This window comes from Apiospora phragmitis (assembly GCF_038363925.1).
Source record: "Apiospora phragmitis strain CBS 135458 chromosome Unknown utg000010l:1.0-9815664.0:1.0-9183399.0, whole genome shotgun sequence".
Taxonomy (NCBI): Eukaryota; Fungi; Ascomycota; class Sordariomycetes; order Amphisphaeriales; family Apiosporaceae; genus Apiospora; species Apiospora phragmitis.
This window is the reverse complement of record NW_027117409.1, coordinates 5,575,756-5,588,851: the sequence shown is the minus strand read 5'-3', so window position 1 is coordinate 5,588,851 and position 13,096 is coordinate 5,575,756. Positions and strand designations below refer to the sequence as shown.

The window sequence follows — 13,096 nt, the reverse complement described above, 5'->3', positions numbered from 1 at the left end:
TGAGTTGTCCGGGATGTGAGTGGGTATGCCGTGAAATAGAGACCAATCTCCAGGCGATACTAGCAAATCAAAGGCCAGATGCAGCGTGGCAACGAATGCAGCTGCGTTGGGCGATGGGCGGTGGGCGTTAGGCGGCGGGCCTCGGGGGATTGGTCGTCCTGGTGAAAGTCAAAGGAAAGTCAGAAGATGGGGCGTGGGCGTGGGCGCGTTGCGATTATGATCTGGCTGGCTGGCTGTCCAGCTTGTTGTGCAAGAGGCTTGCGGGACGGAGCGAGAGACTGTATTAGAGGGTGCTAAGGAGATTGAGCGCGCAAGTAAATGGGTCCAGATTCCACAAAGAGTTGAGGCCGTATTGCGGTGTCGGTTGGGGAGCGACGTAGGGGTCTGAAGAGTTCCAGCAAGGCAGCCACCGGGTTACTGGATCGGATGGTATCTATCGCCCAGTCCAAGTCCCAGGTCGAAGTCGAAGTCGAGTCCAAGTTTCTAGTTCAGGTCCAAGTCTGCCGTCGAAGCCAAGAAAGGAAGCAGGGGGAAAAAACCAACAAGGACCGTATATAGGTGATGGGCCGCCAAGGTAAAAAAAAAAAAAAAAGAAAGAGAGACACTGTCTGTCGGCTTACTATGTATGGAACGAAAAGCAAGACACGACGTTCACGACATAACCTTGACTGGCGCGGAGGGCGAGAAGGGATCGAAAAAGAGGGAGGGAGAGATATTGATCAGGAGAGAGTGTGTGTGCAATTCATGACCAGTAGAAACACCAATAGAAGCAAGCAACCATGCCATGCCATGCCATTTCCCCTCAAGCTCTCTCTTCTCTGCAAATGAACAAGCCCACGCTCGTTTTCCGCCCCCCCTTGATGCAGGCTCGACTGGTTCGAACTTGTTCCCTTGCCTAGTGCCTACCTCCGTCCAGGATGCGACGATGGCTATGCCCCATTCGGGCAAATCAATTTGAGATAGTGACCGAGGAGGGTCATATCACCACAACGGTTCACAGGAAGCACCCCTGTTGCTGTTCAATCCCCCTTCCCTGTCACTCGCAGGCTTGTCACAAAGTCGAAGAACGCCTAAATCAATTGGCTACCTAAGACTGCTCACTCATCACTCATCTGGTCTTGGGTGTACCTACCTAACGCACCTTGTTATATGGAGTACGAGGTAGCATGGCTGCAAGGGGCATGTTGAGCATGGTAGGTAGCTGCAATGGATGGTACCCTAAGAGGCCTGTATCTACGTGCTAGCTACTTAGGCTATGTCGATGAAATGCAAGGCCTAACACCGTCCCGTCGTCCTTGCGCCATGTAAGTAATCAGGAAGTGGGCAGGCGTGGAGGAGGTCGCAGTCGACTGAGATATTGTTCCAACACACACGTTTGTGGCATGTACACAGATTCATTTGGACTACAGACACATACACACTACATGCAGTGCATTACAGTCAATTGCCGTTGTCCCGTGTCTTCCAGCACTGTTCACCACTTTCCCCCGCGGGAGGTTTCGTAGAGCACCTCTGTCGGTGGCACATCCGAGTGTAATTGGCCACCCTCTCATCCCTGGCCGGCTTCACTTGGCAGTGGGAAAAAGTATGTGTGTACTCCGTACATGACATCGTGTCGTAATTGCGAGATAATATGAAGGCCCGCCGCTGAACCACGTTGCCATGCCGCTCCTACATATATGTACGACTATCGGGTGTCGTATGTTGATTGATCTTGGGTGGCATCGCACTTATCTTCCTGCAGAGAAGGGGAGTTGCAGTAGCAGCTTCAGTTCTTCACCTCTAAAGATGTAAGGATGATGCCGATTTCTACTTTCTCGGGGCACACCCTCCTACAAGGCCAATAACCCAGGGGCCACTTTTCTATATTACATTCACATTGATCTGGTGGACGTGATATCAAGAAGTAGGTTAGGAAGTATGTATCTACTTCTTTCAGTTCCTTCGAGTCAGCCCCTCATAGGGTAAATATCCTCCAAAAGCCGAGGTTAGACATACCAGCTCGTTGATCATCTACACTACCTGGATCGCTCGCCACGCGCAAAAGTTGCTGTCATTCTAGGCACCTACCCGTTCAGTAGTCTCGTTCGATCGCGAGATATTACAACGTATGTAGATCTCTGTTCGGCCCATCGCCTCTCTTTCGCCGGCGCGTTTATCATCGCACTTGTGAAGTGTAATTTCCGCATCACAGACCATTCCTATCCGCATTGAGATGGCACGTCGTGCATAAGTGGTCTAGCTTACCAACACTATAGCCGATAGAGTATAGTCCGCTTAGAGCTCTTCGCCAATCCCAACGGTTCCTGAACTATCCTATACCCTATTGGACCCCCAAAGCTGAGTAAAGGGTGGTTCGAGCCAAGCCAAGCAAGCAAGCAACCTGCTGCAGGTAGGTACGAAGGCAAAAAGGCAGAAAGAGCGCGCAAGAGAGAGAGAGAGAGAGAGAGAGAGACAACATTTCTCTTCGAAGGTGCAGACGTCTGGACGACGCCCCACGCTGCTTTCCTGGCCCCAACTGTGTCCCCTGGTTTTGTTGGTGTTGGTCGAACAACCAGCAGGCGCCTGCTCCGTGCGTGCATGTGCTTAGGCTACCAGGCTACTCCAGTACGGAGTGGCACGTCTGTTGCAGTGGGTTTCTCGCATCGCCAGAACCAAGATCCAATTGCCACAGGAGAAGCTGGTATTTTCCCTGCAAGCCCCTACCTACCGGCCACAGCGCACACGAGAAAGTAGTCTGTGATGCTGCGATCTCACGACTAGTTGAGCACTGATATATTCGTAGACCTACTAGACTCCGACACGGAACGAACATGAACCTCTCCCTACAACGCCAAGATGAGATGACAGCCGCACTAGGGTTCCACGAAACCCTGCAAGAAACAACCGCAGAGAGTACGACTATGTAATGCATATCAACTTACTTCTAAGGACATGGTCAAACCATGTAGGCACCCGGCGAACGCCCCTTTTACTCATGTTTTGCATTACACAGTTCACACTTCATACCTGTTTTAAGGGCACACACACACACAGAGCAGCTAGGCCTGAACGGGGACCGACAGTCTACCCTAAGAGTAGCTCAAACTCTGGCTGATACATAACGGTTTCCTTTTCCTTCGCGACTGACCGACGACAGATCGCAGCGGGAGAGGAAAGCCCAGAACTCCGCCGAGCCGCAAGACCGGGCTACACATGTAGCCCGATGTAAGTTGCCTCAAAAGCAAAGGTATCCCCTCGATTGCCAACTACGGGTCGTGCAGTAAAGTCAAAGCGACAATCCCGTTTGTGATGCGATCTAGGTAATGACTTTTATTGTTGCATCTCTCGTCATCAGGTCATTCAATTTGGTATAGAAGCCGTACCTACTCCGTACTGTACGGCCTGTAGCTGGTAATAGGGGGCATACATAATTGTATGCATAGAGTACGTCGAGGTCAAGGCGTACTTATCCCTTCAATATGCCTCGGTATTATAAGCTATATTGGCCAAGATAATCTCCGTTTTTCTTTTACTGCGCCCTAGTCTGACAGCATTTCTTCAACCAGTCGGAATAAAGTGACCGACGCCAGGTTGATAACAGGGTTGAATTGTTGCATCTCCCAGCCTCCGTTCTCCGTCCCTGAATCGTTCCTGAATCGTTCCAAAACAGCGATCCTCGAGCAAGAAAACTGGCCAGGTACCGGTTACCGAGGTGCTTCTCTGCCCGGCTTGAACAAGTACGGCTGTGCAACGTGGATGCCCGAGGTTCGGGGTGGCCCAATTTTTGCAATACGATCAACACGTTAGGATGAACTCTTACGGCTGCTTGCTTTGAGTGGGAACTACGAGATGCCGGTTTATGCACCAAGAGTTCGAGCTCAGCTGCGGCCGGCCGCTGTCAAAGTCGGATGTTTTGGGGTCATCGTATATCACTTCCGAGTCCAATCACTGTCTCAAAGATACCATGTGTATCACTAACGGCGTTCCAACCCTGCATTATCACAAGGCACGAATTCCGCGATCGACACTTCTCGTTTCAAAAACTTCGACAAGCCCTGAACCAACCGCCTCTTGAAGCACCCAGTCAAACGACAGACCGTAAAACTGTTTCCATTTCCTCGTGTGGCCCGGCAGGATGCCTGCAAACTCCCCGCGCGAACGCTTGGCCGCGCGGCGGACCTCGTCCCTAGCGATCGCGCCATCCCAGCGGTCCCTCAATAAACCCTCCGGCGCTTCCCGGTACCGAGATTTACCGAGCAGTGTGACGAAATGCTCCAAAGCCGACGACACTAACTTTAAGAACGCGCCGTTCCCCGGGATTGCTAGCCGGAGTTCGGTTACATTGGCGGGAAGCGATAATGGGCCAGGACCTCCCCCGCTGCCTCCGGCCGCGTAGACGGCGCCGGCCCCGCCCACCGCGCCTAGTGAGCCTGTGGGCTGTCGCGATACTGTTTCCAGTGAGAGGAGTGATGTCCGGTCCTCGGGGCGCGAGAACGTGTTCACGGTATTTGACAACGACGAATGCGTTACGAAGCCCGCGTGATGCGCCGTCAGGAATCCAGCTCGGAACAGGCTATCCACATCATGCTCAGATAATGCCGACCCGTGGACACATTGCGTACTAGGGTATTCTTGAGGTAGGCCTTGAAATTTTCCTTGGTTGTTGCTGGTAAGATCGATACGCTGTCTATGAGCGTGTCAAGGTCTGAAGACAAGATTAGTGTCTCGCCAATGTCGCCACGTCTTGCGACGACAATCTTGCGTATAAAGCCAGATTGTGCCAGTTGGGCGATCTCGCGCTCAACGGCGCTTGGAGAAGACAACAAGGTCTGTATGTGGGATATGGTCACTATAGGAGGCAGGTTCGTGCGATAGTTGAGCACCTCGGCAATCCTGGTCGAATTCATACCCCCGGCCTGCTGTGGCATGGGCGTGAACATATGCGAACGGATGTACCGAATAGCTTGGGCAGTGTCGCGAAGATTCATATCAATCGCCAAGGCCTTGACCAGCCCGCAGTCATCAAGTTTATCATCGAAGAAATCATCTTCCTCGTATTCATCGCCGCCCACAGGTTGCGAGGATGCTGATCTTCTCTTACTGGGAGAAGCCCGCTTTGCGCCTGCACCTGCGCCTTTGGAGGACGCCTTTTTAACCCGGCTAGAACGCCCCAGTATCGACCGCAAACTCATGATCTCTGTGAAACATGGGAGTTGGTGAAAAAAGAGGGTGTCTAGAGGCTTGGAAGGGCGGATTGTTGTCGATTGGTAAGAAGTCCCCAGTGCAGACTGATTCGGCGGAGTTCGGAAGTCGGCGCTTGCTTTACAGTAGGTCTAAGGACAAGGTTCCGCCAGCCAACCAATCCTGGTGTTGATCCATATTCCATGACTGTGCTCGTGGAATCTCCAAAACGGTTGGGTAGGCGTGCTAAGCCTGAGGCGAATGCGCAGAGCCTGGCGAAGAAAGCATCAGTTCACTCATCGCATGGCGACTTTCTCAGGCTGCGAAGTCGGTAGGTCCAGAGGTGCCAACTAACTGATGGAGATTGTAGAGTTCTCACATCCATAGTACCTGCCGTATTATATACAATAACCTGCGTCAATAATAATAGTTCCAGGATCTATTGCGAGCCCCGGGTATCCACGGGTTTCCGTCGAGGTAGTAGTTTCGACTCATCCATTCTAGATTACTAGATTGATTGTGGAACGATCCCAAAAATAAAAAACATCAACCCTCTCCTTACTCCCCCCAAACATTTCAATCTACCCCCGATAAAATAAGTACTCAAACTTAGACATGGCGCCTCATGTTATACTAATCCGCCATGGAGAGGCAACGCATAGTGGGTTCTCCAAATTGGAAGAGGACAAAGCCGCTCGTCCAGAAATGCTGATACTGCGCAGATGTTGGCAATAAGTGCCCCCCTCGTGCAACCCTTTTGTTGACCGCCATTGGCTGACTCGCACATACATGACTGGTCCATACCTGACCCCGAGTTGACTGAGAAAGGGGTGCTCCAATGCGAATACCTCGAACAGGATTTGAGGAGTCGATATTCCTTTGAGAAGGAGAGCACCCTTATCATCGTGAGCCCGGCGAAGCGCACACTACAGACATACCATCACGGTCTGAAGTGGCTGAGCGATGAAGGCGTGCCGGTGCTGCTTCGTGCTGAGTGGCAGGTGCGTGCGCTGTCTCCTCGATTTCGCGCGCAGTCCTCGCTGACAGAGAAGCAGGAAACAACAGGCAACCCGTGCGATATTTGTACCGAGGTAGCTGTGATAGAGAAAAGAATGGCCGTCTCTGGACTTCTCCCAACTCGATCCTGTGTATCCGGCCAAGACAGGGTTATATTTTCCGTCTGAGGAAGCACTGCAGAAGCGAGCACGCTTTGCGCGCGAATGGTTGTTTCACCGCCCAGAGACGCATATCGTTATAGTGACGCACTCGGGCTTCTTGCAAAGGGTCGCAAAGGGGCAGAAGTACAAAAATGTCGAGTACAAAATGTACGAGTTTGTCGACGATGCTTCAAGCCAGGATTTCCGGCTCAGGGAGATTGACCATGGTCAGGCAGAAACTCTCGATTAAGGTGGAAGACAGAATACATCATAGGCAACACGGGTCCTCGAGGGCCCAGGTCGGGGTAGTGTGACCATCCATGGAAAATATACGTGTTTTGTTCCTCTCGGCATACAAGGAGTTGGTTTATAGATAAAGCACGTCTTCACAGGTTTTATTTACGCAAGTTCAAGCCTCCGGTCCCATGGCCGGAAAGAGTGAGCGACCCTAGCACCTCAATTACAGGTCGTCTCTACAATGATGTTGATCCCCTCGTGGCGAGAAGCACAATCGACAATATGCTTGCAACATTAGCTCAAGTTTGCTGTCAGCATGTAGCCACGAAAAACCATGGAAAGCCGATACGGAGAGTAAAATCGGATTCCCTCAAACGAGCGGCTTTGAAGATGATCTAGCACATTGATTGAGCCATGAGACACTAAGCCAAAAGTTTTGGCATGTCTGCAAGACAAGTCGAAACCGACAGTGCGTTTGAATGTGAAGAAGAAGAAAAACGAGAAAATTTCCAGGCTTTGGACTCTTGGTTTTATTCTTGCAGCAATTTCCCACTCTGTTCCAAACAGTGGTCAAAGCGCCATAAGCTTGACAGCCCTCAGCCCTCTTTCTTCAACCTCCCACTCAGGCTTTTACATAGAAGTCGGATTTGTTACGAAGACCAACCATTCAGGATTCAGCAGCTGATAGATCAACCAGCCTCATCTCATGGTCCTCGACTCAAATCGCTACGTCTGTCTCCTTCGATAGGCCACCCCTACATGCGTACACAAGACACATGGCTCGGTTAGTAAGGTAAAAGAAGATCTCGGGCTTGGCAGAATTCAAGACAGGACCAGCGCCCTAGATGACGTCACGGAAGGTACAAAGCAATGTCAGCTGCGGTTCCTACCTACCTACCTAGAAATACCGATTATATTGACTGTTGTCATTTTCGATAGCCTGCCAGGTATGCTTGAATGCTGAAGATTAAAAATACTGAAATGAACTGTCACGACTAGTATGTACCAATTCACGCCGGGATATCGGATGTTTTTGTCTTGCTTCCCATATCTGGAATTTTCCACTGGGAGTATCGAAATGTAAGGTATGCAAGCGGAACGCTCCGGTTCTAGCCGCACACTACCATCGTCTGGGCTGGAGCCCCTATTGTGCGTGCAAATCGAGATCAGATACTGTATTGCGTGACGAGCCAAGCTGAATGGCTTAAGTGTTGTGTATATCATCATCTTAGGCCTTCAACGGCCAAGGACTGCCAGCCACGAAAGTCATGCAGTGGGTTGGTGTGCCTCACTCTCGTGGTCGCGTGAGACATTTACGAGCATAAGCATCGAGAGGTGCGTGTGTTGATCTGGTCAAATGGTGCCAACTTGTGGTGATCCTGTGTCTACACGTGTGACTATACTAAATCCTCATTCGCTGCAGCTAGGCTTACAAGCTGCCTAGACCTCTGGATTGACTTTGGGCTTGTCAAGGGTTCTGTCTGGGATAGGATACTACAAAACTACTGCCCCGGAATGCTTCTCCTCTTAAAAGCCCCGAAGTTGTGCTTCAGAGAACGAAGGATAATGGTTGCTCTTTGATCGATTTTTGGAACTCGCTCAGTTTCCCTTTTGGCCATCACTACCTGGGTTAGGCCTGGTTACGCAAATCGGATCTTGCAGCAAAAGCCCGAGCCGACACGGCCGAGGGGACCCTACCAGAAGCCCAGAAGACCCTACGTGCACCAGCCAGCTCCGTCACTGCTTTCTAGGCTGTCGTCACAATTCAGCTGGCGCCAAGACGCACCTTTCAGCTGGTTTTACTGGGCTGGCCTCAAAGCTTGCCCATTATCAGCCAGAAACTAAAAATAAGCAGTACAGTAGCAAACGACGAAAGGTATAAAAAAAAAAAGTTTGAATACATCTTCGGCAGGGAACCGAGTCCCGCGTATTACTTCCTACGATGCACTCAGGTTCCACTACACGACTCGACACATATATTGGCGCCTGTTCTTGAGAGGTCGGACCTGAATATTCCAATGCAACCCATCTGCTTCTCCTGCAAGTTCGTGAGAAGCAAGCAATCTACGAGCAGCTCTTCACCATGTTCCAGACGCCGTCGCGGAATTGGGTGCTGCTGCTCCTGGTCGCAATAGAGCTTTTGCCCGCTGCCCCTGTACTTCCAGCCCCGACGGAGCAGCAGGCTGTTCTAAAGTTCGACGCCGGTGAAAGCCAACCACAAATCAAACCGTCGCAGAGGAAACTTCATGGCAGGTTCCTGCATGTTACAGGTGCGTCAGAAACTCCCACATCCCACACTTCAATGTGTGTGTCTCTCTCTCTATCTCCAAACCTTGCAGGCCCGAGGGGCAGAACAATGACTGACGTGACCCTATGGCCCGAGCAGACTTCCATCCAGATCTTTATTACCAACCACACACGTCGACCGAAGCGGACGACGCCTGTCACAAAGGGAAAGGCCCGGCTGGTGTCTACGGCGCAGAAACCTCCGATTGCGATTCGCCTTTCGCTCTTGTCAACGCGACCTTTGACTGGCTCGCCAAAAATGTACAGGACGAGGTCGATTTTGTAATTTGGACTGGCGACTCTGCTAGGCACGACAGCGACGAATCCATTGAGCGAACAGAGAAAGAGGTCATTAAAACTAACCGCATGATCGCGGATGGCCTCGCCAACGCTTTCTCCGACTCCCAGGGCCTCACCATCCCCATTATACCGACTTTTGGCAACAATGATATCCTACCTCACAATGTCATGACTGCTGGCCCCAATAGGTGGCTCCGGAAATATCTTAATGTTTGGCATTCGTTTATTCCCGAGGCGCAGCGTCATGCATTCGAATATGGCGGATGGTTCTACACGGAGGTTGTCCCAGATCACCTGGCCGTTTTCAGCCTCAACACGTTGTACTTCTTTGACCGAAATGCTGGCATCGACGACTGCGTCTCGCCATCACAACCTGGATACAAGCAGTTTGCATGGCTCGACGTCCAGTTCAGTAACCTTCGCAGTCGCGGGATGAAAGCTATACTCATGGGCCACGTTCCTCCTGCTCGCACTGGCGAGAAGCAACTATGGGAGGAAACATGCTGGCAGAAGTACACGTTATGGCTCCAGCAGTACCGCGATGTCATTGTGGGCGCCACCTATGGTCATATGAACATTGACCACTTCTTGATTCAAGATACCCATGAGATTGATCTCGACCTGCTGGATAGCAACCGCGACAAGTCAGAATCGGGCAAGAAGGGAAAGAAGCGAAAGGGGCACAAGAACACCAACTCTATTTCTGACGACGACGACGATTTGGTGTCGATACAGAGTGGCAAAGATTATCTCGTGGAACTTCGGGAAGCATGGTCAAAACTACCCAAGGCTGCCGTACGACAAACCAGTGAAGTAGAGACGGCCAAGAAGAAGAAAAAGAAGCACAAGAAGAAGAAGAAGGGCAAGAAAAATAGCGACATTGGGGGTCCATGGGCAGAACGATTCCAACTTTCGCTCATTTCGCCGAGTGTGGTTCCGAACTACTACCCGACTTACCGCATCTATGAGTACAATATCACTGGTCTCGAAGATGCTCCTACATGGAGTAATGTCAGACGAGGTTCGTCTTCGGATGAAGAAAATGACCCCATGTCGGAGGTCAGAGCAGCGATTCGCCCCTTGGCAAAGAAGGATGAGATCGACTCGACAGCAACTAATCATAAGGAAGAAAAGAACGAGAAAACCGCAACTCTCGTCATTCCCGAGGGGCCGTCCAAAACAGCCGCACCTGGCCCTGCTTATTCGCCTCAGACTCTAAGTTTCACTGGCTTTACTCAGTTTTTCGCAAACCTAACCCACATCAACAATGACATGACCTCTGAAGGCATCAGTGACGATGAAATATCCCCTCGCGGGTGGAATGAAGGCAAACACAGGGGCAAGAAACCCTCGCATAAGCCTAAACCCCGAAATTTTAACTATGAAGTCGAATATTCCACCTTTCATGACGATCTTTACAAGCTTCACGACATGACAGTCCGCAGCTTTGTAGAGCTGGCATATCGTATCGGCCAGGCCCCTGCCGATTCAACGCCTTTCACCCAGGAGTTACGATCAGGTGGTGATAGTGATACGGAAAACAACGAAATAGACGATGAGGACACTGATGATGACGACGACGACGAAGACAAAGACGACGAGGAATTCGATGCAGAGAAGAAGAGCAAGAAAAAGCACAAGGGCAAGAAGAAAAAGCTGACTGAGTTGTGGCTTCACTTCTTAGAACATGCCTTCGTTAAGACTAAGACTCGAGACGAAATTAAAGAGGACTTGTGATCGGTCAGTCTCTGCGTTTTTATTTGTTGGCAATTTATAGCATGGAGTTAGGTGTTTTCTATACATCACGTACGGCGTTGTGGGAGGGCAAGTCGGGGCTGTTGAAGATTGGATACAGCGATGCCATGGATATATGGTTTGATTTAGATCATCTGCATTTGTCAAGCGTAGCATCTGCATTGGCAACTGCCATTATTCATATAGGATATCATGATTACATTCTAAAGTACCTTCGTTACACTTGCATTCGACGTAATACGTATTGGGCATGCCGTACCATTCTCACTGCGAGAGAACATTTTCTATAGCCGCAATAATGCCATTAACCTCTTCCACTAGACGACACATGGCCATTTAGTATTTCTTCTTAATTTTGGGTCCTCTCAAGGTGCTTCATGTGTTCGGGGAAAAGGGGTCGGCCAGGCGGGTTATGGGGGAGGGATTGAGGTGAACTTACCTGTATTATAGTGCACCATGCTAATACGGACCACACCATCTGACTCCAAGCCAAGCAGGTCGTAGGCCAGCCGATTCGAGTAGAAGGCGCCCCATCGAAACCCGAAGCTGGTGGTCTTTTCGACCGTCTCCACGAGGGCCTGGGCGTTCCACCCCTTAACGAGGAACGCGACGGTCGGGACGCGCGCGGCGGGGTCCGCCGTCATCTCGCCGAGGACAGTGAAGACATCAGGCTTGGAGGAGAGGTAGTCGAGCAGCGTCTTTTGCAGCGCGTGCTCGTGGGCCATGAGGCCCGGCCAGCCGGTGCCGCCACCGGCCGTTGCCAGATACTCAACAACATGGGGCACGGCCTGGAGCAGCTCGTAGCTGGCGCCGGCGAGGCCCAGCTTCTCGTCGAGCGTGGCGCCGCTCTTGAAGAAGTGGCCGAGGCTGCGCATGTTCCGCGGCTGCTGGGCCGTCGACTGCCGCGCGTACATCATGGAGATGTGCGGGCCGTAGACCTTGTACCACGAGAAGCAGTAGATGTCGACGCCGAGGTCGGCCAGGTCGAGCGGCCGGTGCGGCGCGTAGGCCACGCCGTCCACGCAGATGAGGGCCTCGGGGACCTTGGCGTGCACGGTGGAGGCGACGGCCTTGACGTCGGTGATGGTGCCCAGGATGTTGCTGGCGTGCGTGCAGGTCACGAGCCGCGTCTTGGGCGTCAGGAGCCCCTCAAGGTCCGACGGGAGCAGCTTGGGGTTCGTCGACTTGGCCGGCGTCCACCACTTGAGCGTCAGCTTGTTCCGGGCGGCGAGGTCCACCCATGGCGCGATGTTGGCCTCGTGGTCGATGCTCGAGATGACGATCTCGTCGCCCTCTTGGAACTCCAGAGCATATGAGAGGTTCCTGAACAGCTGTGTCGTCGAGGAGCCAAAGACTATAGTCGATATCAGCTCTGCTCACTGTTGTCTTATGGGGCTATCCCCCCGGTTTCGTGCAACTAAGACACTCGTCCGGATTTGGAGAGAAGATGGGGGGACGACGTACCGATTTCATCCTCCTGGGCGTTCACATACTTGGCTGCTGCGGCAAACCCGTCATTGTACCGAGCCGTCGCAAGCTTACCAACACGATATGTGGCGCCTAGCTGGACGTTGTTGTTGGTCAGGTACTGGCAGATCGAGTCAACGACCGTTCCCAGCGTCTGACTACCGCCCGCATTATCGAAGAAGACCTGGTCCTGGTTTAGAGCCGGGAACTTGGAACGCGCCGCAGTGACATCAAATTGTGGCATGGTGATGATACCCGAGCCTTGAACGAGCTTTGGCTGTCTTAGTTCTATAGGTATAGACGAAGAGAGGGGAGAGAGTGTGTGTATATGTGAGTATATAAGACTGATAAGAACCAGCTACCGCGAAGCTTTATGGGTTTAACTAGTAGCTTTAGTATCGGAAGCAGATCTCAACTCGAGCGTGAGCCATTTCAAGTGGTCGACAACCTGTGACTTTCCTGTCTTCCCCGCCTAACGAACCTTGAGGGTGGGGCTACTGCTTCTCGATATCATCATCGCATAGTGTGGACCGATTCGAGTCCGCCCAATCCCGATACTTTCTTGATAGTGCATAGCAATAGCAGCCCCCAGCCAGTTGCTATTCTACATCAGCAGGCGCTGAGATGCAACAACGCATGAAATCCGTTCATGACACGGCAAGCGCATATATGCAGCATGCATATCCGCGTGCGGGTGGGATATAATGGCCAGGTGACTCCAAAATCCGATT

The 13,096-nt window shown here is 51.7% G+C and overlaps 3 protein-coding genes across 3 annotated transcripts; 1 reads left to right on the top strand and 2 right to left on the bottom strand.

The window, feature by feature from the left end:
- Positions 1–3,981: 3,981 nt before the first annotated feature.
- PG994_011454 (sulfate transporter family protein) lies at positions 3,982–5,174 on the bottom strand (the record flags this gene model as incomplete). Its single annotated transcript, XM_066862863.1, has 2 exons — positions 3,982–4,569; positions 4,605–5,174. 2 exons carry the CDS (start codon positions 5,172–5,174, stop codon positions 3,982–3,984), a joined length of 1,158 nt encoding a protein of 385 aa, XP_066711973.1.
- A 3,466-nt stretch (positions 5,175–8,640) lies between these two features.
- On the top strand, positions 8,641–10,880 carry PG994_011453 (Endopolyphosphatase; the record flags this gene model as incomplete). The annotated part of the gene is made up of 2 exons (XM_066862862.1): positions 8,641–8,827; positions 8,944–10,880. The coding sequence occupies 2 exons, from the start codon at positions 8,641–8,643 to the stop codon at positions 10,878–10,880; spliced, it is 2,124 nt and encodes a 707-aa protein (XP_066711972.1).
- A 428-nt stretch (positions 10,881–11,308) lies between these two features.
- On the bottom strand, positions 11,309–12,609 carry PG994_011452 (aminotransferase class-V; the record flags this gene model as incomplete). The annotated part of the gene is made up of 2 exons (XM_066862861.1): positions 11,309–12,252; positions 12,363–12,609. The coding sequence occupies 2 exons, from the start codon at positions 12,607–12,609 to the stop codon at positions 11,309–11,311; spliced, it is 1,191 nt and encodes a 396-aa protein (XP_066711971.1).
- Between the last annotated feature and the right edge of the window lie 487 nt (positions 12,610–13,096).